The 23,548-nt window shown below is 41.1% G+C and overlaps 1 protein-coding gene and 1 pseudogene across 1 annotated transcript in view; both read right to left on the bottom strand.

The window, feature by feature from the left end:
• Positions 1-2,214, bottom strand: part of PLPP1 (phospholipid phosphatase 1) — a 113,231-nt gene extending 111,017 nt beyond the window's left edge. The window contains exon 1 of the mRNA XM_032280785.1: positions 2,145-2,214. Coding sequence (XP_032136676.1) covers positions 2,145-2,199 — 55 coding nt within the window. The 5' untranslated portion in view covers positions 2,200-2,214. The remainder of the gene's footprint in view (positions 1-2,144) is intronic.
• Positions 2,215-6,137: 3,923 nt separating this feature from the next.
• On the bottom strand, positions 6,138-6,836 carry LOC116553319 (annotated as a pseudogene).
• Between the last annotated feature and the right edge of the window lie 16,712 nt (positions 6,837-23,548).

The raw sequence follows: 23,548 nt of genomic DNA, 5'->3' as shown, positions 1-23,548 counted from the left end.
AATGCCAGCACTTTGGGAGGCCAAGGCAGGGAGGATCACAAGGTCAGGAGATTGAGACCCTCAAACATGGTGAAACCCCATCTCTACTGAAAATATAAAAATTACTCCAGAGTGGTGGCATGCACATGTAGTCTCAGCTATTCAGGAGGCTGAGGCAGGAGAATCACTGGAACCCAGGAGCCGGAGGCTGCAGTGAGCTGATATCGTGCCACTGCGCTCCAGCCTGGAACACAGAGCGAGACTTCATAAAAAAAAAAAAAAATCCTAAAAAATACAAAACAAAAAAAACACAAAAAGCAAGAATATATAAAAATCAATAGTACAAATTCTTATAAAACTAGAAAAGCCTTCTAAGCCCTGATATCCTTGGAGCTTACATAAAGGCTGAGTTTTCATTTTTCTTACCTGGACTCTTCTCTATATAAAATGCAAAATAGTTTGTTTAGGACATTTCTGACTATATAGCCAAAGCTTTAAAATGAAGACAAGAATAATTTATAAAATAAATTAAACACATATCAACCCTAGGTGGAATCTTCAAGGTGGTCTGCTCCTTCGAAAAGCTTTAAGCAGTCGGGTGAGGTGGCTCATGCCAGTAATCCCAGAACTTTGGGAGGCCAAGGTGGGCAGATTACCTGAGGTCAGAAGTTTGAGACCAGTCTGACCAAAATGGTGAAACCCCATCTCTACTAAAATACAAAAATTAGCCAGGTGTAGTGGCAGGCACCTGTAATCTCAGCTGCTTGGGAGGCTGAGGCAGGAGAATTGCTTGAACCCGGGAGGCAGAGGTTGCAGTGAGCCGAGATCGCACCACTGCATTCCAGCCTGGGCAATAAGAGTGAGACTCCATCTCAAAAAACAAAGATTTAAACAGGAAAGCTTTTATTTAAAGAATGGCACTGTGCTTCTGGGAATAACCTAATTATTACCAGAGGAAGGGATTTCATATCTATGTCATACAAAAAGCCTTCACCCTTTAGAAGTGTTTTTACTGAAGCTCTCTCACATATACCGCATACACACACTCACAAAATGATCAATTTGGGGAATTCCCTGAAACATACAGATAATGGCATTTATTCTGGCAAGAACTGTGCAAATTGTCACAAGAAAGATAAGGGACGGCAATATGAATGATTATCTTTCAACAGATGCAGGAAGCGGAATTTTTTCTTAGTTAAAATACAGCTTCTCAACATCTGGGACTTGCACACCTCTCATTTGGAAAACAGACTGGATCCGTTACATGCGGAAATAAATGATAACTTGTTATCAGACCACATTTCCATATTAAAAGAAGTCTCCATTACCAGGTCCTCTTTTTAAAGATGCCAAATAGACCAAGGAGTTACTAAAAATGAAAGGAGATAGTGAGAAAACAAGTCATATTACAAACAGGGCTTCACCTTATGAATTGCCTCGCCAGCAAAATCAACTGCAGAAAGGAAAGACTCTGTTAAACGAAAGGTAATAAATGGAATTCTCAGGTGGACACAAATACCTCCTGAAATCCTGCAGCAGAGTAGAGATGAGGCACGCCCTCTGTAGATACAGTGTTTGACTACCAGTGTGACTCCCTCAGTGCCTGTTTCCTGTGTCTGTCCCTAAGCACCAAAAGCAAAGATTACAGGCTGAAGCAAATACATTGTTTTATCTGTTAATGAGAACAGGGAGCTCAAACTAGGGAAAGGTACAAAAAAGGCCCTTTGAATTTCCTGATAAACCCCTACGGGTACATGAAAACATGTTTAAAAAACAGGATTTTTTCCATTTATACTACAACGAGGCAAGTTGATTGAGATTATTACATAGGTAATTGATGAGGATTTGATCAGCCAATGCATGTAATGTGCCTAATATGGAGTAAACAAACAGTGACTACTGCGTATACCTTAACACATCTGGAAATACGAGGTATTTATTATTTGAGCAAAGACCTCCAGCAGGCTTAAATTCTTTGGACAAAAAGAGCTAATGTCAAATACTGAACTCAGTTTCCAGTGAACTAAATTTTATAAAAGCACTATTTATGGGTTTGTGCAGGCATCTATCTAAAGTTATCCTGGCTCAACATCTTAAATAGCAGAAAAAACCACAGGGGCACCTCCCTCCAAGTATCCTTCCTCATTCATGGCTATTCTTACCTTTCTCCTTCCCTACCAAAGAGAGGAGCACACTGTGGGTAAAAATGGAGCTCATCTGAGCTTGGCTGCCGGAGGGCAGCAGGGAAATGGTCCCTGGGGAAGGACAAGACAGGAAGTGAATCTCCCCTGGTTACTTCCTCGACTGTTGCACGACAAGTAGATGGTGGGCAAAGGTTTGGATTTGGCATTCAGAATCATGTTAATGTGTAACGGAATAGAGAGACGGTAGCACAAAAGTAAGGAGTTAACTTTTGTTTGATGTTTCATTATTTCGAGAAGGATCATTTTATCATCAAGACCTTGTTTAGAGTGGGAGTGAGGGGGTGATTTGTTTTGATCTCAGGAAAGAAAAGTGAGCAGGGCCTGGATAGCTCCAAGGAGCTCAAAAGCCTACGTATGAGCACCATGGCTAGGGATGGCTCAAGGGTAAAGGCCACTTCAGGGGCACTACCCAGTGGACACCGAAAGGGTAGGTAAGGAACATGAGCTAGCCTCCTTCACAGATTAGCCTGGACCCAAGTCCAGCCTACTTTGACAAACTTTTATTCTGTTCATAAAGGCTGTCTTAGGCAGGAAGACTAAGACTCTCCCCTAGCAGCTTCCTTTGCTTAAACAAAGGAAAAAGAAAAAAACAAAGGAATGTCATAAAAAGGTGAACATCACTCTGGTGAGCTCTACTATTGTTTTTCTTTCTTTCTTTCTTTCTTTTTTTTTTTTTTTTTTAAGAGACAGGGTCTTGCTGTGTCATCCAGGCTGGGGTACGAAGGTGCAATCATAGTTCACTGGAGCCTTGAACTCCTAGAATCAAGCAATCTTCCTGCCTTAGTCTCCTGAATAACTAGGACCACAAGTGTACACCAGTGTGCCCGGCTAATTTTTTATTTTTCTGTAGAGGTGGAGTCCTGTGATGTTGCCCAGGCTGGTTTTGAACTTCTGGCCTTTGACAATCTTCCCATCATGGCCTCCCAAAACTCTGGGACTACAGGCATGGACTAGCTCCACCATACCTAGACTAGCTCTGTTATTCTTGATGTGAGGCCACAAGCAGAACCAAGCAGACTCAAGACCCTTGGTTGCTTGGACCCAAGTAGCTATTAATGACATCCAGGAACAAGCTCAGTCTTCTGAGTCAGGAAAACCTGGGCTAGAGTCCCAGCTACACTGGTCACCAGCAGCAGAGGCCTGCGCAAGATGCTTCACATCCATGGGACCCCTGTCTTCTTTGTTTATCAACATTAAATCATGCCTATTTCATAGTATGCTAGAAAAATTGAGATGTTAATAAAGGTCCTAAAACTGCACATTTCTCTCAGTAGGTTTTCGATAAACAGTACCTATCTTAAGTCTGCATTAGTATTGGAGGATATTAAATACAGCAGCATTTCCAAGGTCTAAGTAAGTAAGAAGCCAGTTAGGATAAGGGAAGCAAACTGAATTAAGAGCTGAGTAGAATGACAGAATGTGAGGTCAGGTTGGAATCTTAGAAACCATCTAAACCAACTTCTTTGCTTAACAGTGAAAGAATGGTCATGTGTGGCAGTAGTAGGAAAACCAAGAAAAGATGTCCTTTTAATTTTACTTTTTTCAAAACATTTTCAAGATAACTTTAATTTTTATGAAATAATTTAAGGGAAAACTAGCGAGTTTGTTGACGAAAACCAGAAATATATTTTTAAGGCCATTGACCACAAAACTAGCATTATGTTTCAAAGATCATGGAAAACGTATTTATCTCTTTTTGGTCTCACCTAAACCAGCATGGACACTCAACTGCTGGACAGTCTTAGCAAACACACACACTGTTGAGACTTACTGAGTGACTCAGTGTTGGCTGGAATTGTCTGTGGGCTGGAAGGAAAGAGGAAAGGAAGGATGGATGGAGGAGTGAAATATGGCAACAGGGATCAGGCCATTTCCCACACCTCTCCCAAACTCCAAAGGCAATGATCGTATTGGAGGGTCAGCTAAACACAAAGGGAAGTGAAGAAAGAAGTTTAAATATTTTCCTGTTTCCAAAAAAGCAAACTTTCCACTTTGGAGTGTTCTACAGAATAATTTTGATGCTCTATGTTTCCTACTCTGTGGAAATTTTCTCTATGGCAGAACTACTCTAAATCATTCAAATTTCCTCATATCAGACTTATTTTTCTCTATAACTGGTTCTTCAGCAAGCCTGAGCTTTATCTATATATCGGATATGCACCCCATCTCCACAAACTGCCATTCAATTGCAAATCTAAATTCTAAAGTGCTCAGAGTCAATATAATGCACTGACAATTCATAGATCTGATGGAGCAATTTCATTGCATAAACGTAAAAAGTAAACCATCTCGTATGTTTGAGAGGATGGGGAAGAGACTGGTCTGTATTTTCACTAAGGTAGCCAAAAAAAAATTCACATGAAGGGACAAGGGGAGAGGAACTGGCAAGAGTTTGGGCAGTACTTTGAAGGAAGCTGTACTCATTATCATACAGGTTATACATGGCAGCGAATTGACTGAGGATTCACTGGGACATCTTCAGAAAGGAAGTAATGTGTTTCAACACCACTGAAGTGTTCAAATAGACTTCTTTTCTTCTCACTAGTAGGAAAAGTTAGACAGGAGGCACTCCTAGGAATAGTAAAGGACACTAGCTGGGGACAGTCATGATGCATGAAGAAGGGACACATATTTTTGAGGTAGCAGGAATAAATATCATTGTCCTTCCCAGAGGACAGCAAGAATTATTCAAGGTAACCACCAAGTCTGGAAACCAGGCACGTCCTTTAACAAACGGTTTATTGATATTAGGTTGTAATGAATGACAAAATATTAGTATCTAATTCTAGACTTTATGGCCACTCCATAGGATGAATCTTTGGAACAGAAAAAAAAAATAAAGATTTTGTTTTCCTGTAATCGTAAAGCTGTTATACTCAGTCCAGGCGCAGCTAGTACAACCTTCTGCTCAATCCCACAGGCTCCGTTCTCTTTGCCACCTATATATAATATGTTTGAGTCACTCACAGGAGTGAAACACTGTCAGCATTAACAGTTAGCAGCACTTTCAAATTACATTTTATTGTCCTGCCTAGAAACCTTAACTATTTAATTAGTCCAATAATTCCAAATGGTCTTATTACTTATATACATAAGATATGATCTTACAACATTTATGTAGCTAAATACTTATACTTCCCATGCTTTTTTAGGATTCCCAAAAGACTTTTAGGGGTTTAATTTTGTTCATGATAAAAGAAAGGAACAGTGTCAATCCATGAGAGTCAGACCAGCAGTTTAATAATTTCCTCTCCAGAAAGAAGATCCTCTTCACAGCTCAGTTCTGGTGCATAAAGAGATTCAATACAACCCCCTCACTCTCAGTTCTTAAAAGAATTTGAGAGGGATAAGAACAATAACGACCTGTTTTGTTTAATAGTCTAAGAGTGAAAACAGATGTCAAAAAAATATACAGTTTTAAAAAAAATAGAAGTCAGATGCTTTCATCCCAGGATGTCTGAAAAGGAGAGACTCTATGGAGCACAGATGCAGAAAAGGAGTTACTCCTACCCGAAAAAAAATGAATTGCGGACACAGTCACACAAGATCAGAGAAACAACCACCAAAAGTAAGTAGCTTCAATTTCACTGTCACCAGGAGGGCACACAGCAGAAAACCTGGGACAAAATCTGGGCTAGAGCCCTTAGTGGACTCAGGCTTCCAGGTGCTGTGGTTCAACAGTCCTTGTAGAGATGGGAGAACCAGAAACCATCACCATCATGTGTAAAAAAGGGATGCCACAGCAACAATACAGCTGTCAAAAGTCAGCTGGAGCTGAAGTTACACCCATTTGAAATCCACACTGTACTTGCTTTCCTATGAAGGGCTTGAGAGTGCAGAGACACGTTAAACATGTGTAGGTGACCTTCCTTTTGAAAGGCAGAGCAGGGCCTCTTTGTGAACTCTACTCATTTGTTTTCCTATGAGTTCACCATTTCAACTAGAAAAGATGCTGCAAGCTACCTCAGCTAGCTTCTAATTTGAACACAGCACCAATATTACACACACAATTGAATGAATGACCACATCTTCCTGTTTCCTCCATTGGGCAGGGTTAATATGCTTCTTTGGATTGAATAGGTGTGATCTTGTTTGAGAAAAGTGTGTAAACAGAGGGCCAGATTTTGTTCCTCTCCATCCCAGAAAATTGGTGGAGAAATCCTCGGCTTCTGTATAATCCAATGACTGGCTTTGCCACATCCTTGTACCGTCTTAGCCTGGCAGCAACTGCTTCAAGTTTATCATCCTCCTGCTGGACTAATGGTTCACCAGTGACATCATCAATCCCACCTACATGAGGTGGATTGAAGTCCAGGTTTTATGCCCTTCTGCTAGGAGGGTGAATGCAATGGCACTGAGATGATTTTTAAGTGTTTCAAATGGAATGTTCAAACTGATCACTAAATCCGCTTCACAGATTCTGTCCAGGGCTTTGGCTTGTCCTAATGTCCTAGGAAAACCATCAAGGAGTCAGTGCTGGTCACGCCTATTCTACAACTTGGACATCATTAGGCATGTGATCACATGGTCTGGAACCAAAAGACTTTTCTCTATACACTGCTTTGCCATCTCACCAACTTCAGTGTAGGGCTTGACATTCTCCGGCAAGAAGGGGCCATTGGAGAGATGCTGGAGGGCAAAGTTCTAGGCGACCCTCTGGCACACAGTGCCCTTGCCAGAGCCGGGGGGCCCGAGGATAATCATGCGCAGGAGTTTGGAAGCCACTGCCTTCGCGAGGAGGGGGCGGCCAAACCCGCAGCCCAGACTGCAGCCTGGGAGGGAACCTGGGAATTTTGTTTTTCCTCTCCCCTACCTCTGGCACCCTCTGCTTGCACTTCTGTTGTTGTTGTTGTTGTTGTTGTTGTTTTGTTTTGAGACAGAGTTTTACTTTTGTTGCCCAGGTTGGAGTGCAATAGCGTGATCTCAGCTCACTGCAACTTCTGCCTCCCGGGTTCGAGTGATTCTCCTGCCTCAGCCTCCGGAGTAGCTGGGACTACAGGCACCCACAATCAGGTCTGGCTAATTTTTGTATTTTTAGTAGACACGGGGTTTCATCATGTTGGCCAGGCTGGTCTCTAGCTCCTGACCTCAGGTGATCCGCCAGCCTCGGCCTCCCAAAGTACTGGGATTGCAGGCATGAGCCACTGTGCCCAGCCCTAAAATGGCTTTTTAAACAAGATCCCAGGTGATTCCTATGCACATTAACTCTAAAGAAGCACTCATCTAGAAATTTCCCAAATCTCTCTAATGAGAATAATCACCCAGATGCTTGTTAAGTATGTAGATTATCCAGCATATTTCTTAGACTTTCTGATTCATTAAATCTGGTAATTTGAAAAATTACTCTGGGTTAGTCTCATACAACAGGTCCTTGAAGAACCTCATTTCATTATAATGTTGATGAGAAAAAAAATTGACAACCAGCTGGGGCCACTGCCTGTGTGGACTTTGCATGTTCTTCCCATATATGCCTGCGTTTTCTCTGGGTGCTCCAGTTGCCTCCCATATCCCAAAATTGTCCACATGAGGGGAAGGGGCATGTCTCTACATGGTCGTGGTCTGAGTGAGTTTGGGCGTGTGTTTGAATGTGCCCTGAGATGGGATGACATTCTGTTGAGGGCTGGTTCCTGCCTTGCACCCTGAACTGACAAGACAGGCACTAACCCTGAACTGAATAAATGGACTGGAAAATAAAAATAAATAAATGAAAATTATTAAAAATAAAAACTGATGAGTCTATGACAATCATACAAATATACAACAGATGATCCGAAAGCGCTCAGCAGACCCATTGTATTTGTGTGTGCGTGTGTATGTGTATGTGTGTATGTGTGTTCAACTGCATGGTGGTGAGAGATGTTGCTTACATTTTTCATTTTGCAAACATTTCTTCCTTAATTTAACCCAACACTACTATAACAGCCTTCATTCATCGATTCACCAAAAATTGGGTAGGCTGACACAGTGGCTCATCCCTGTAATCCTGATACTTTGAGAGGCCAAGGCAGTCAAATCACTTCAGCCCAGGAGTTTTAGACTGGCCTGAGCAACATGGCAAAACCTTGCCTCTACAAAAAAAAAAAAAAAAAAAAAAATATATAAAAAATTAGCTAGGTGTGGTGGTGTGCACCTGTAGTCCCAGTTACTGGGGAGGCTGAGGTAGGAGGATCACCTGAGCCCAGGGAGGTCAAGGCTGCAGTGAGCTATGACAGCACCACTACGCTCCGGCCTGGGCAGCAGAGGGAGAGAGACTCCGTGAGAAAAACAACAAAAATTGGGTAAATCATTATCCTGTTTTTACTAGCCTTTCTTAAATGTATGCATAGCTCACATTTATTTCCTTGTTTACCATTAGAATAATTTTGGTCTTTATTTAGAAGCGTAAAGGTATGCCCAGGTGTGGTGGCTCATGCCTGTAATCCCAGCACTCTGGGAGGCTGAGGCAGGTGGATCACCTGAGGTCAGGAGTTTGAGACCAGCCTGATCAACATGGAGGAACCCTCTCTCTACTAAAAATACAAAAAATTAGCCAGGCATGGTGGCAGGTACCTGTAGTCCTAGCTACTCAGGAGGCTGAGGCAGAAAAATCGCTTGAACCTGGGAAGCGGAGGTTGCAATGAGCCGAGATTGCGCCATTGCACTCCAGACTGGGCAAGAGGAGTGAAACGCCATCTCAAAAAAAAAAAAAAAAAAATAAAAAAAAAAAAAGAAGAAGTTTGAAGGTGTTTTTTTGACCAGAAATGATCAGAACTTGACTCTTCTTTATATCAATTAACCTATGGTAAAATTGGTTTTGCTACATGTCACTTTGCTTAAAGTCACAGTTTCCAAGAATCTATTGGTGACATTGAGGACTTTGTATCTGGGGAACACTACTCTCAAAAATAATCAGTCTATAGCTGACAGAGCCTTCCGTGGCAGCCTCTTCCTACTTTGCGTACGAATTTGTAATTTTCTTACAGTGCTGGTCATCCCCTATCTATATTATAGTCATGATACAGTAGACCCCAGTACTCTCCATGTAGGATAAAAAACTCAGTGAAAGCAAGAATTATTTTTCAGTCATTTGTGTGCCCAAAAGAATGTAAAACAGTGTCTTACCCTTAGTAGGGACTCAAACAATTCTTTGATTCAATTGATCACATTGATTAAAAGGATGTGTTGCTATTTAATAGTCCAGACAGCTGGGAAACATGAAGCCTAGAAAAATTATGACTTATTTAAAGAAGGAAGAACAAGAAATAAATTATGTACTAACTCTGTGCTAGAAACCCTGTTAAGCTTCTTACATCCATTCTTTTCAATGAAGAATAGATTGGCGATGTTAATCAACTTGCTTGCTCAAGATGACATAGCAAAGTAGTTAGCAAAACTAGGATTCAAAACCTGGTCTATCTGGCCCTATCATACCAGGGTATTAGAAATAGGAGGCAGAAATAACTGAGCAGACAGTGAACTATGGAAGCAAGCAAAGCAGATATCAAGCATGATTTTTTAAAAAAAGAAACAAACAAAAAAAGCATGCCATATGTCAGGTAACCAAGAGCTGGAGGCAGAAGTGTTTAGAAGCTGCAGGTTGACAATGGCCAGAAAGTGATAATCTAGGACCATTTCATGGAAGGAAATCTAATATTAAAAAAAAATGAGTTTGGGTTTAAGAACCTCAAAAGACCTATCTCTTGGCTAACAGAAATGTACATATCCTCCTTTATTTGCCTCAACAACCTTCGCCCTCCAAACTGAGGTTTGCTGTTATAGACGTGTCAAACACAAGAGCATTCAGTGAGCCAGGCTTTCTTGAATAGGAAAATATTTTAATCCAACGGACTATCAAGGTGAAACAGGACCACAGGCTGCTTTTCCTGAGGGGGAGCCCCATTGTCTGCTGGACTCTGCTTCACTAATTGGCCCCCTTCTGCCTTGTGTTTCCAAACAGTGGGTAAGGTAAAGACAGGCCCGTGCCACATTGGCCTGAGAGTGCCCAGCCATCTCTCAGTGGTTTTCTTTTTCTCTTTACTGCTTTCTCTTCCATTTGGCTAGTGAGGTTATGCTATAGAGTCCATATTTGTGTTCCTCCAAAATTCAGATGTTGAAACCCTAATCTCCATTGTGATGGTGTTAGGAGGCAAGACCTTTCTTTGGGAGGTGATTAGGCGATGAGGGTAGAGCTTTCATGAATGGGGTTAGTGCCCTTGTAAAAGAGACCTCAGAGTCCCCTTGCTCCTTCTGCCATGAGAGGACTTAGCAAGAAGATGATAATCTATGACCCAGAAAATGGGCTCTCACCAGATACCAAAACCACTGGCACCTTAATCTTGGACTTCCCAGCCTCCAGAACAGTGAGAAATAAATGTCTGTTATTTATACACCATCCAGTTTATCACCTTTAGTTTTAGCAGCCTGAAGGGACTAAGAGAGGCAAGATGGAGTCCTAAGAACAGGTGTTCTCATTCATTTAGCAAACCAAGTGGGAATCACTTGCAAAAGTTTCACTCCCAGGCTTTAAGACTCTGCTGGTCTGGAAGTCTCAGTATCCAATGGAGGGATGCTTCCACCTAGAAACTTATTCCATTGAACTGAAACCTAAAACTGCTCCAGATCACTTTGGGCTTGCTCTGCCATTAAAGCAACAGACATAGGAAGATACCACAGTTGACAGTCCTTGGTAGCTATAAAGGCAATGGAAACAAAATGAGCTTATAGGAAGGAAATAATAAATACCAGCTGTGTCTAGCTACAGAAATAAGAGCCACTGCCTTCATCTGTACTTAGTTGTTGTTAAAGTCATTATCAGTGTATAAATGTTGTGTTTTTCTTCCCCTTCTCCAGGTATTTTACACATCCTATATACACAATCCTATATACACAAGTGGCTAAACACAAGTGGTTACATTTTACAAGTCTGAATAACAGGATGATGAGAAATAACAGCAGAACCAGAGGAAAAATGGACAGCAGCTTCATTTTGAGCCTGAGATGCAGCTTATAACTTCTGGATGCCATACCAGGGCTTGCCTTTGGTTGTAACCCTGTTAGGGGAAACAAGAGTATGCTTGTTAGGCATGTAATAGTTGGCTTATGTTAGAAGGCGACCGAGAGTTTTCTTTCATGATCAGGGAAGGATAGACTGTTTCACACAGTCATAAAGTCTTTCATAGTACTTGTTAGTTCCACTGTTCCCTTACTGCCTGTTTAGGAAAAAAAAAAAGTACCCATAAGCTTGGAAAGGAAATGAATTTGGCTACCCCCCTGGCCACAGATGATTATGTCAGCATACCACTGGTGACTCCACAGCAGATGGTGACTGATCAATCAAAAAGATCCTCCCTGTTCAGAGAATTTAAAGAGTTAAAAAAACAGAAATAAAGATGACATAGACAATGGAAGGTGGGAGGAGAGAGTAGTTAGTACCTAGGCTGCCTCAAATCCCAAATGCTTTCCATTTCCAATCCATATGAATTCCTGCAATCAATCCCTTTGTATTTTTTTTTTAAAGATGGAGTCTTGCTCCTGTCACCCAGGCTGGGTTGTAGTGGTGCAATCTCAACTCACTATAACCCCTGCCTCCCCGGTTCAAGCAATTCTCCCTACCTCAGCCTCCTCAGTAGCTGGGATTACAGGTGCCCACCACCACACCCAGCAAATGTTTGCATTTTTTAGTAGAGATGGGGTTTTGTCCTGTTGCCCAGGCTGGTCTTGAACTCCTGACCTCAGGTGATCTGCCCACCGCAGCCCCTCAAAGTGCTGAGATTACAGGTATGAGCCACCGCACCTGGCCAATCCCTTTGTATTTTCAAGCAATTGTGAGTCTGTATACCTAGCTATGAAAGAGACCTAACATAATGCTGCTAAATACCTAGGTAATTTTTTAAATGCAACATTTGATGCATATGAAAGAACATTTGTAACATGTGTACATTGTAAAGCATAACAAAATAAACACAGAAGGAGCTACCACTCAACATTAGATCTGAAGCATCTCCAACTCTGTTGTAATTACCTGAGTGCTCCTCTCTAATCCCACACCTCCAGCCTGCTCCATTTTTGACTCCCACCAACCCAGGGGTGATCACTATTCTGAAATTTGTCTTTTTCATTACCTTTCATTTAAAAGAAAATTGTGGCTTTACAACAATTTATCCCTAGTCAATATTTGACATGTTTTGAGCTTTATAAAAACAGTACCATACCATATACACTCATAAGTGAGGATTTGCTTTTTCACTCGTCATTGTTTCTAATGTTATTCATGTTGTCTATTGCTATAGATAAATCATTTTCACCAGTAGATAAATTTCTGGTTATGTAAATATGCCACCCTTTACTCTATACAGGTTTATTATACAGGTTCCAGAATTCCTGTATAGGGTGTAGATGTAGGTTAGGAAATCTATTCACCTATCAACAGGCATCTGGATGGTTTTCAGGTATTTTGCATTTTGAGAAATGTACCCATGAACATTTGTACCTATATACCTATGTACATTCTTGTACATGTTTCATGGTACACTTAGGCAGAAGTATCTTCAGAGCACTTAATAGGAGTAGAATTGCTAAGGTATTATGGTAATCTGAATATAGGCCCCCCAGATATGTCTACATTCTAATGCTCAAACCTGTCACTATTATATAGAAAAAAAGTCTGTGAAGATGTGATCAAGTGAAGATCCTGGGCTAGGAAAATTATCCTAGATTATCTGGGTGGTCCCTAATTGCAATCACAAGTGTCCTTATAAATGGGAGGCAGAGGGAGATTCGACTCCAAACAGAAGAGCAGGAAGCAAAGTGCCCTGCCAGCACAGCACATTAATTTCAGCCCAGTGAAACAATTTAGGATTTCTAGACTCTAAAACTGTGAGTGAATAAATGTCTCTTGTTTCAAGCCACCAAATCTGTGGTTTTTTGTTACAGCAGCCATAGGAATATGGAATGCATATGTTTACTTTGCAAAATAATCCCAAACAATTTACAACCAAAATTGGCAAGTATTCACGATTAATGAGGCATCAATGCTCTGTATCAAATAAGTAGTTCAAATGATGGTTCTAGAATTCCTGTATAGGTAGGTGTAGGTTAGGCAACTTGTATTGAAGCTGTGTTTTCATAACATTTAAAAAAAACTCTTAGGGGAAAATCATCAAAGGTTTCTATCAGAGAATGTGGGTGGAGAGAGTAGGTCAGCAATGGTTGGCACAGTCACAAGTCAGTACTTTTCAGGCTTGCTAATTAAACAGCTGAGTTCTCTGCTTGGTTTTATTATGCTCTTGTTGGAGACCTCAAAGAGATCATCTTGTTGGCCCCAAGTCAAAGAGGTATAATCACATCCCAGATGCATTAATGGATTTTTAGTATCACTGGCATGCCAAAATACTTACTGGAACAATTTCCTTATTTCTGAAGGTATTTTTGTTGTTAAATTAAGAGCAGGTTTATATAGGAGTATGGCCCTGGCCTCTGCACGTTGCAGAAACAGCACTTATTTTCATGAAAGCATCCCCAAGGACAGTTGAACTGGGGTTGAACTGAAGATGAGCCCTTTGTGCCCTTTTCTCTTTGCATATCTGATTTATTTAATAAAGTTCATAACTCTCAATCTTGCGGAACTTCCTGCATTATACGATCATTGCTGCTGCTACTGACAGTGGCAACTCATAAGAAATGAAAGCATGAGATTTTTTTAAAATGTTGCCTTTCCAACTAAAAATCAGGAGAAGAAAGGTATATCAGTGTTCTATTGCTGCTACAATGAATTACCACCAACTTGGTGTTTCAAAAACAATACAAATTGTCTGTCTGGGCATGCTGGCTCACACCTGAAATCCAAACACTCTAGGAGGCCAAGGTGGGAGGATCACTTGAGCTTAGGAGTTCAAGAGCAGCCTGGGCAACATAGGGAGATACCATATCTACAAATAATAATAATTTTAAAAATTAGCCAAGCATTGTGGCATGTACCTGTGGTTCCATCTATTCAGGAAACTGAAGTAGGAGGATTGCCTGAGTGCAGAAGGTTGAGGCTGCCATGATCTTGCCACTATACTTCAGCTTGTGTGACACAGTGAGACCTTGCCCCGCCCTGCCCAAAAAATACAAATTCATTATCTTACGGTTCTATAAATTGGACATCCCATATGTTTTTCACTGGGTTAAAATCAAGGCATTGGCAGGATTGGGTTTCTTTTAGGAGAATCTAGAGGAAAATCTGTTTCTTTGCCTTCTCTAGCTTCAAAGGCTGCCCTCACTCCATGACTCATGATTCTCTCCACCAACTTCAAAGCCAGCAACATGGCCTTTCTCTGACCATAGTTCCAAAGTCACATCTCCCTTCTACCACATGGGGAGAGGTTCTCCAATTTTAAGAATGCATGTGATTTTGAATAGGACTCACCCAGATATCCCAGCATACTCCCCTTCTCAAGGCCCTTAATTTAATCATATCTGCAAAATCCCTTTCCCTATACAGCAACATATTCACAAGTTCTAGTAATCTAGACATGGATGCCTTTGGGAGGCCATTATTCTGCTTACCACAGGTTTGTTTAAAGAGGGAAATACAGTGACAAATTTGATGCTTATTTAGCTGCTGATGTTATAGACATATAAGCCATATAAATTTAAACATACATGTTTAGAAAGCCCATTAGAAGATTGTAAAGCACAATAAATAAATTAATTTTATATGTACTTCAAATTACTAATGGAATTATACACTATGTACTTAATGTTGATGGAATATCTTTAATTTCTTTTTCTTTTAGAGACAGGGTTTGCTCTGTCATCCAGGCTGGAATGCAGTGGCTCAATCATAGCTCACCATAACCTCAAACTCCTGGGATAAGTGATCCTCCTGCCTCAACCTCCCAACATACTGGGAATAAGGTGTGAGCCACTAGGCTCAGCTGAAATGTCTATCAGTGGAATTATATAATATATATTTCCTTTTTCTTCTTCTTCTTTTTTTTTTTTTTTTTTTTTTGAGACGGAGTTTTGCTTTTGTTGCCCAGGCTGGAGTGAATTGGCACAATCTCAGCTCACCGCAACCTCCTCCTCCTGGGTTCAAGCGATTATCCTGCCTCAGCCTCCCAAGTAGCTGGGATTACAGGCATGTACCACTATGCCCAGCTAATTTTTTGTATTTTTAGTAGAGATGGGGTTTTCCATGTTGATCAGGCTTGTCTCAAACTCCTGATCTCAGGTGATCCACCCACCTCGGCCTCCCAAAGTGCTAGTATTGCAGGCATGAGCCACTGTACCCAGCCTTTTTCTTACATATTTCTAGGAGGTCTTAATATATTCTGGGATATACTAGCCATAGCAAACAAGCAAGAGAAACAAATAAAAGGTATTCAAATAGGAAAAGAAGTATCAGTAGCATTTCTCTCTTTCTTTCTTTTTCTTTTCTTTTCCTTCCTTCCTTCCTTCCTTCCTTCCTTCCTTCCTTCCTTCCTTCCTTCCTTCTCTTCCTTCCTTCCTTCCCTCCCTTCTTTTCAAGGTCTCACTGTTACCCAGGCTGGAGTGCAGTGATATGATCATGGCTCACTGCAGCCTCTACCTCCTAGGCTCAAGTGATCCTCCTGTCTCAGCCTTCTGAGTAGCTGGGACTACAGACATGCACCACTACGCCTGGCAAATTTTTAACTTTTTTGTGTGTGGAGATGGGATCTTACTATGTTGCCAAGGCTGCTCTCCAACTCCTGGGCTCAAGAAATCCTTCTATCTCAGCTTTCCAAAATGATGGGATTACAGGCATGAATCACTGTGCCTGGTCTAGCATTTCTACATACCAACAATGTTCAAGCTGAGAGCCAAATCAAGAATGCAATCGCATTTACAACAGCCACGAAAAGAACAAAATATCTTGGAATACATCTAACCAAGAAGGTGAAAGATCTCTACAAGGAGAATTACAAAACACTGCTGAAATAAATTATAGATGTCACAACAAATGGAAAAACACTCCATGCACATAAATGGGATGAATCAATATTGTTAAAATGACCATACTGCCCAAAGCAATCTATGCTATTCTTATCAAACTACCAACATCATTTTTCATAGAATAAGAAAAAAACTATTTTTAAATTCATATGGAACCAAAAAAGAGATGAAGTAGCCAAAGCAATCCTAGGCAAAAAGAACTAAGTCAAGAAGGCATCACACTGCCGGACGTCAAATTATAAAGCTACAGTAATCAAAACAGCATGGTACTGGTACAAAAACAGGCACATAGACCAATGGAACAGAATAGAGAACATAGAAATAAATCTGTACACCTATAGCCACCTGATCTTTGACAAAGCAGACAAAAATAGGCAATGGGAAAGGACTCTCTATTCAATAGATGGTGCTGGGATAGCTGTTTAGCCATATGCAGAAAAATAAAACTAGACCCCTATCTTATACCATATACAAAAATTAAGGTGGATTAAAGAGTTAAATGTAAGACCTCAAACTGTAAGAATCCTAGAAGAAAATCTAGGAAACACTATTCTGGACATCAGCTTGAGAAAGAATCTGTGACTAAGTCCTCAAAAGCAATTGCAACAAAACCAAAAATTGACAAACGGGACCTAATTAAACTAAAGAGCTTCTGCATAGCAAAAGAAAATATCAACAGAGTAAATAGGCAACCTACAGAATGGGAGAAAATATTTGCAAACTATGCATCTGACAAAAGTCTAATATTCAGAATCTATAGATCCAGAACTCAATTCAACAAGCAAAACAATCCCAGGGCAAGATGGCCAAATAGGAACAGCTCCAGTCTGCAGCTCCCAGCAAGATCAACACAGAAGGAGGGTGATTTCTGCATTTCCAACTGAGGTACCTGGCTCATCTCATTGGGACTGGTTAGACAGTGGGTGCAGCCCACAGAAGGTGAGCCGAAGCAGGGTGGGGCATTGCCTCACCTGGGAAGTGGAAGGGGTTGGGGAACTCTCTCCCCTAGCCAAGGGAAGCCCTGAGAGACTGTGCTATGAGGAATGGTGCACTCAGGCCCAGATACTATGCTTTTCCCACAGTCTTCACAACTCACGGACCAGAAGATTCCCTCAGGTGCCTATACCACCAGGGCCCGGGGTTTCAAACAGAAAACTGGGCAGCCATTTGGGCAGATACTGAGCTAGCTTATCTGAGCCAGAGTTTATTTTCATACCCCAGTAGCACCTGGAACGCCAGCCAGGTAGAACCATTCACTCCCCTGGAAAAGGGGCTGAAGTCAGGGAGCAAGTGGTCTAGCTCAGTGGATCCAACCCCATGGAGCCCAGCAAACTAAGATCCACTGGCTTGAAATTCTCCCTGCCAGCACAGCAGTCTGAAGTTGGCCTGGGATGCTCGAGCTTAGGGGGAGGGTCATCTGCCATTACTGAGGCTCTAGTAGGCAGTTTTCCCCTCACAGTGTAAACAAAGCCTCCAGGAAGTTCGAACTGGGGGAGACCACCTCAGATCTGCAAAGCTGCTATAGGCAGACTGCCTCTCAAGATTCCTCCTCTGATCTGGGCATCCCTGAAAGAAAGGCAGCAGTCTCAGTTGGGGGCTTATAGATCAAACTCCCATCTTCCTGGGACAGAGCACCTGGGGGAAAGGGTGGCTGTGGGTGCAGCTTCAGCAGACTTAAACATTCCTGCTTTCTGGCTCTGAAGAGAGCAGAGGCTCTACCAGCACAGTGCTCAGGCTCTTCTAAGGGCCAGACTGCCTCCCCAAGTGGGTCCCTAGCCCCATGCCTCCTAACTGGGAGACACTTCCCAGCAGGAGTTAAGAGACGCCTCATATAGGAGAGCTCTGGCTGGCATCTGGCAGGTTGCCCTCTGGGACAAAGCTTCCAGAAGAAGGAACAGACAGTAATCTTTGCTGTTCTGCAGCCTCCACTGGTGATACCTAGGCAAACAGGTTCTGGAGTGAACTTCCAGCAAACTCCAGCAGACCTGCAGCAGAGGGGCCTGACTGTTAGAAGAAAAACTAACAAAAGAAAGAAATAGCATCAACATCAACAAAAAGGACGTTCACATAGAAACCTCATCTGAAGGTCACCAACATCAAAGACCAAAGTTAGATAAAGAATCGAAGATGAGGAGAAACCAGTGCAAAAAGGCTGAAAATTCCCCAAACCAGAACACTTCTTCTCCTCCAAAGGATCATGACTCCTCACCAGCAAGGGAACAAAACTGGACAGAGAATGAGTTTGACGAATTGACAGAAGTAGGCTTCAGAAGGTGGGTAATAACAAAATCCTCCAAGCTAAAGAAGCATGTTCTAACCCAATGCAAGGAAGCTAAGAACCTTGAAAAAAGGTTAGAGGAATTGCTAACTAGAATAACCAGTTTAGAGAGGAACATAAATGACCTGATGGAGCTGAAAAACACAGCACAATGTATTCAGGAAACCCATCTCACATGCAAGGATACACAAAGGCTCAAAATAAAGGGGTGGAGGAAGATTTACCAAGCAAATGGAGAGCAAAAAAAAAGCAGGAGTTGCAATTCTCATCTCTGATAAATTAGACTTTAAAGCAACAAAGATCATAAGAGACAAAGAGGGATGTTACATAATGGTAAAAGAATCAATGCAACAAGAAGAGCTAACGATCCTAAATATATACGCACCCAATACAGGAGCACCTAGATACATAAGGCAAGTTCTTAATGACTTACAAAGAGACTTAGACTCCCACACAATAATAGTGGGAGACTTTAACACCCCATTGTCAACATTAGACAGATCAACCAGACAGAAAATTAACAAGGGTATCCAGGACTTGAACTCAGACCTGGACCAAGCAAACCTAATAGACATTTACAGAACTCTCCACCCCAAATTCACAGAATATACATTCTTCTCAGCACCACATCACACCTACTCTAAAATTGACCACATAATTGGGAGTAAATCACTCCTCAGCAAATGCAAAAGAACGGAAATCCTAACGAACAGTCTCTCAGACCACAGTGCAATCAAGTTAGAACTCAGAATTCAAAAACTAACTCAGAACCGCACAGCTTCATGGAAACTGAACAACTTGCTCTTGAATGTTGACTGGATAAACAATGAAATGAAGGCAGAAATAAAGATGTTCTTCGAAACCAACGAGAATGAAGACACAACATACCAGAATCTCTGGGACACATTTAAAGCAGTCTCTAGAGGAAAATATATAGCAATAAGTGCCCACATGAGAAGCAAGGAGAGATCAAAAATTGACACCCTATCGTCAAAACTGAAAGAGCTAGAGGAGCAAGATCAAAAAAACTCAAAGTCTAGCAGAAGACAAGAAATAGCTAAGATCAGAGCAGAACTGAAGGAGATAGAGACACAAAAAACCCTTCAAAAAATCAATAAATCCAGGAGCTGGTTTTTTGAAAAGATCAACAAAATAGACAGACCACTAGCCAGATTAATAAAAAAGAAAAGAGAGAATAACCAAATTGATGCAATAAAAAACGATAAAGGGGACATCACCACAGATTCCACAGAAATTCAAACCATCATCAGAGATTATTACGAACAACTCTATGCACACAAACTAATAAACCTGGAAGAAATGGATAAATTCCTGGATACTTGCCTCCTGCCAAGCCTAAATCAGGAAGAAGCTGAAACCCTGAACAGACCCATAACAAGGTCTGAAGTTGAGGCAGCAATTAAGAGCTTACCACCCAAAAAAAGCCCAGGTCCAGATGGGTTCACAGCTGAATTCTACCAGACATACAAAGAGGAGCTGGTACCATTTCTTCTGAAAGTATTCCAAACAATACAAAAAGAGGGAATTCTTCCCAAATCATTTTATGAGACCAACATCATCCTGATTCCAAAACCCGGCAGAGACTCAACAAGAAAAGAAAACTTCAGGCCAATATCCATGATGAACATAGATGCAAAAATCTTCAATAAAATACTGACAAGCCGATTGCAACAGCACATCAAAAAGCTTATCCACCATGATCAAGTAGGCTTCATCCTGGGGATGCAAGGCTGGTTCAACATACGCAAGTCTATAAACGTAATTCACCACATAAACAGAACCAAAGACAAAAACCACATGATTATCTCAATTGATGCAGAGAAGGCCTTTGACAAAATTCAACAGCCCTTTATGCTAAAAACCCTCAATAAGCTAGGTATCAATGGAATGTATCTCAAAATAATAAAAGCTATTTATGACAAACCAACAGCCAATATAATACTGAATGGGCAAAAACTGGAAGCATTCCCCTTGAAATGTGGCACCAGACAAGGATGCCTGCTCTCACCACTGCTATTCAATATAGTATTAGAAGTTCTAGCCAGAGCAATCAGGCAAGAAAAAGAAATAAAGGGCATTCAAATAGGAAAGGAGGAAGTCAAATTGTCTCTATTTGCAGATGACATGATTGTATATCTAGAAGACCCCATCGTCTCAGCCCCAAACCTCCTGAAACTGATAAGCAAGTTCAGCAAAGTCTCAAGATACAAAATCAATGTGCAAAAATCACATGCATTCCGATACACCAACAACAGACTTAAATGGAGCCAAATCAAGAACAAACTTCCATTTACAATTGCCACAAAGAGAATAAAATACCTAGGAATACAACTAACAAGGAATGTAAAGGACCTCTTCAAGGAGAACTACAAGCCACTGCTCAACGAAATAAGAGAGGACACAAACAGATGGAGAAACATTCCATGTTCATGGTTAGGAAGAATCAATATCATGAAAATGGCCATACTGCCCAAAGTAATTTACAGATTCAATGCTATCCCCATCAAGCTACCAATGACCTTCTTCGCAGAACTGGAAAAAAACACCTTAAACTTCATATGGAACCAAAAGAGAGCCCACATAGCCAAGTCAATTCTAAGCAAAAAGAACAAAGCGGGGGGCATCACACTACCAGACTTCAAACTATACCACAAGACTACAGTAATCCAAACAGCATGGTACTGGTACCAAAACAGAGATATAGACCAATGGAACAGAACAGAGGCCTTGGAGGCAACACAACATATCTACAACCATCTGATCTTTGACAAACCAGACAAAAACAAGCAATGGGGAAAGGATTCCCTGTTCAATAAATGGTGTTGGGAAAGCTGGCTAGCCATGTGCAGAAAGCAGAAACTGGACCCCTTCCTGACACCTTACACTAAAATTAACTCCAGATGGATTAAAGACTTAAACATAAGACCTAACACCATAAAAACCCTAGAAGAAAATCTAGGCAAAACCATTCAGGACGTAGGTGTAGGCAAGGACTTCATGACCAAAACACCAAAAGCATTGACAACAAAAGCCAAAATAGACAAATGGGACCTAATCAAACTCCACAGCTTCTGCACATTAAAAGAAACAATCATTAGAGTGAATCGACAACCAACAGATTGGGAAAAAATTTTTGCAGTTTACCCATCTGACAAAGGGATGATATCCAGAATTTACAAAGAACTAAAACAGATTTACAAGAAAAAAACTAACAAGCCCATTCAAAAGTGGGCAAAGGATATGAACAGACACTTTACAAAAGAAGACATACGTGAGGCCAACAAACATATGAAAAAATGCTCATCATCACTGGTCATCAGAGAAATGCAAATCAAAACTACATTGAGATACCATCTCACGCCAGTTAGAATGGCGATCATTAAAAAATCTGGAGACAACAGATGCTGGAGAGGATGTGGAGAAATAGGAACACTTTTACACTGTTGGTGGGAATGTAAATTAGTTCAACCATTGTGGAAGACAGTGTGGCGATTCCTCAAGGACCTAGAAATAGAAATTCCATTTGACCCAGCAATCCCATTACTGGGTATATATTCAAAGGATTATAAATCGTTGTACTATAAGGACACGTGCACACGAATGTTCATTGCAGCACTGTCTACAATAGCAAAGACCTGGAACCAACCCAAATGCCCATCGACGATAGACTGGATAGAGAAAATGTGGCACATATACACCATGGAATATTATGCAGCCATCAAAAATGATGAGTTTGGGTCCTTTGTAGGGACATGGATGAACCTGGAAACCATCATTCTCAGCAAACTCACAGAAGAGCAGAAAATCAAACACTGCATGTTCTCACTCATAGGCGGGTGTTGAACAATGAGAACACATGGACACAGGGAGGGGAGCACTACACACTGGGGTCAGTTGGGGGGAAATAGGGGAGGGAGGGTGGGGGGTGGGAAGCTGGGGAGAGATAGCAAGGGGAGAAATGCCAGATGTAGGTGATGGGGAGGAAGGCAGCAAATCACACTGCCACGTGTGTCCCTATGCAACAATTTTGCATGTTCTTCACATGTACCCCAAAAGCTAAAATGCAATAAAATAAATAAATCGGGAGAAAAAATAAAAGAAAAACACAGCACAAGAACTTCATGAAGCATACACAAGTATCAATAGCCAAATCGATCAAGCAGAAGAAAGGATATCAGAGATTGAAGATCAACTTAACAAAATGAAATGTAAAGACAAGATTAGAGAAAAAGAATGAAAACAAATGGACAAAGCCTCCACGATATATGGCACTATATGAAAAGACCAAATCTATGTTTGATTGGTGTACCTGAAAGTGATGGGAGAATGGACCAAGCTGGAAAACACTCTTCAGGATATTATCCAGGAGAACTTCCCCAACCTAGCTAGACAGGACGACATTCAAATTCAGGAAATACAGAGAATACCACAAAGATAATCCTCGAGAATAGCAACCCCAAGACACATAATCATCCAATTCAACAAGGTTGAAATGAAGAAAAAAATGTTAAGGGCAGCCAGAGAGAAAGGTCAGGTTACCCACAAAGGGAAACCCATCAGACTAACAACAGCTCTCTCTGCAGAAACTAGAAGGGAGTAGGGGCCAATATTCAACATTCTTAAAGAAAAAATGTTCATCCCAGAATTTCATATCCAGCCAAACTAAGCTTCATAAGTGAAGGAGAAATAAAATCTTTTACAGACAAGCAAATACTGTTAAAGGACAGATGTCACCACCAGGCCTGAAGGAAATATGAAAAGGAAAAACCGGTAAGAGCCACTGCAAAAATATACCTAAATGTAAAGACCATCAACACTATGAGGAAACTACATCAACTAACAGGCAAAATAACCAGGTAGCATCATAATGACAGGATCAAATTCATACATAACAATAATAACCATAAATGTAAATGAGCCCAATGCCCCAATCGAATGACACAGATGGGCAGATTGGATAAAGAGTCAAGACCCATCAGTATGCTGTATTCAGGAGACACATCTCATGTGCAAAGATATGCTTAGGCTCAAAATAAAGGGATAAATATTTACCAAGCAAATGGAAAGCAAAAAGAAGCAAGTGTTGCAAACCTAGTCTCTGATAAAACAGACTTTCAACCAACAA

The sequence above is a fragment of the Sapajus apella genome, unplaced genomic scaffold, assembly GCF_009761245.1.
Source record: "Sapajus apella isolate SASKATOON/1434 unplaced genomic scaffold, GSC_monkey_1.0 scaffold1, whole genome shotgun sequence".
Taxonomy (NCBI): domain Eukaryota; kingdom Metazoa; phylum Chordata; class Mammalia; order Primates; family Cebidae; genus Sapajus; species Sapajus apella.
This window is presented reverse-complemented; position numbering and strand designations above follow the sequence as displayed.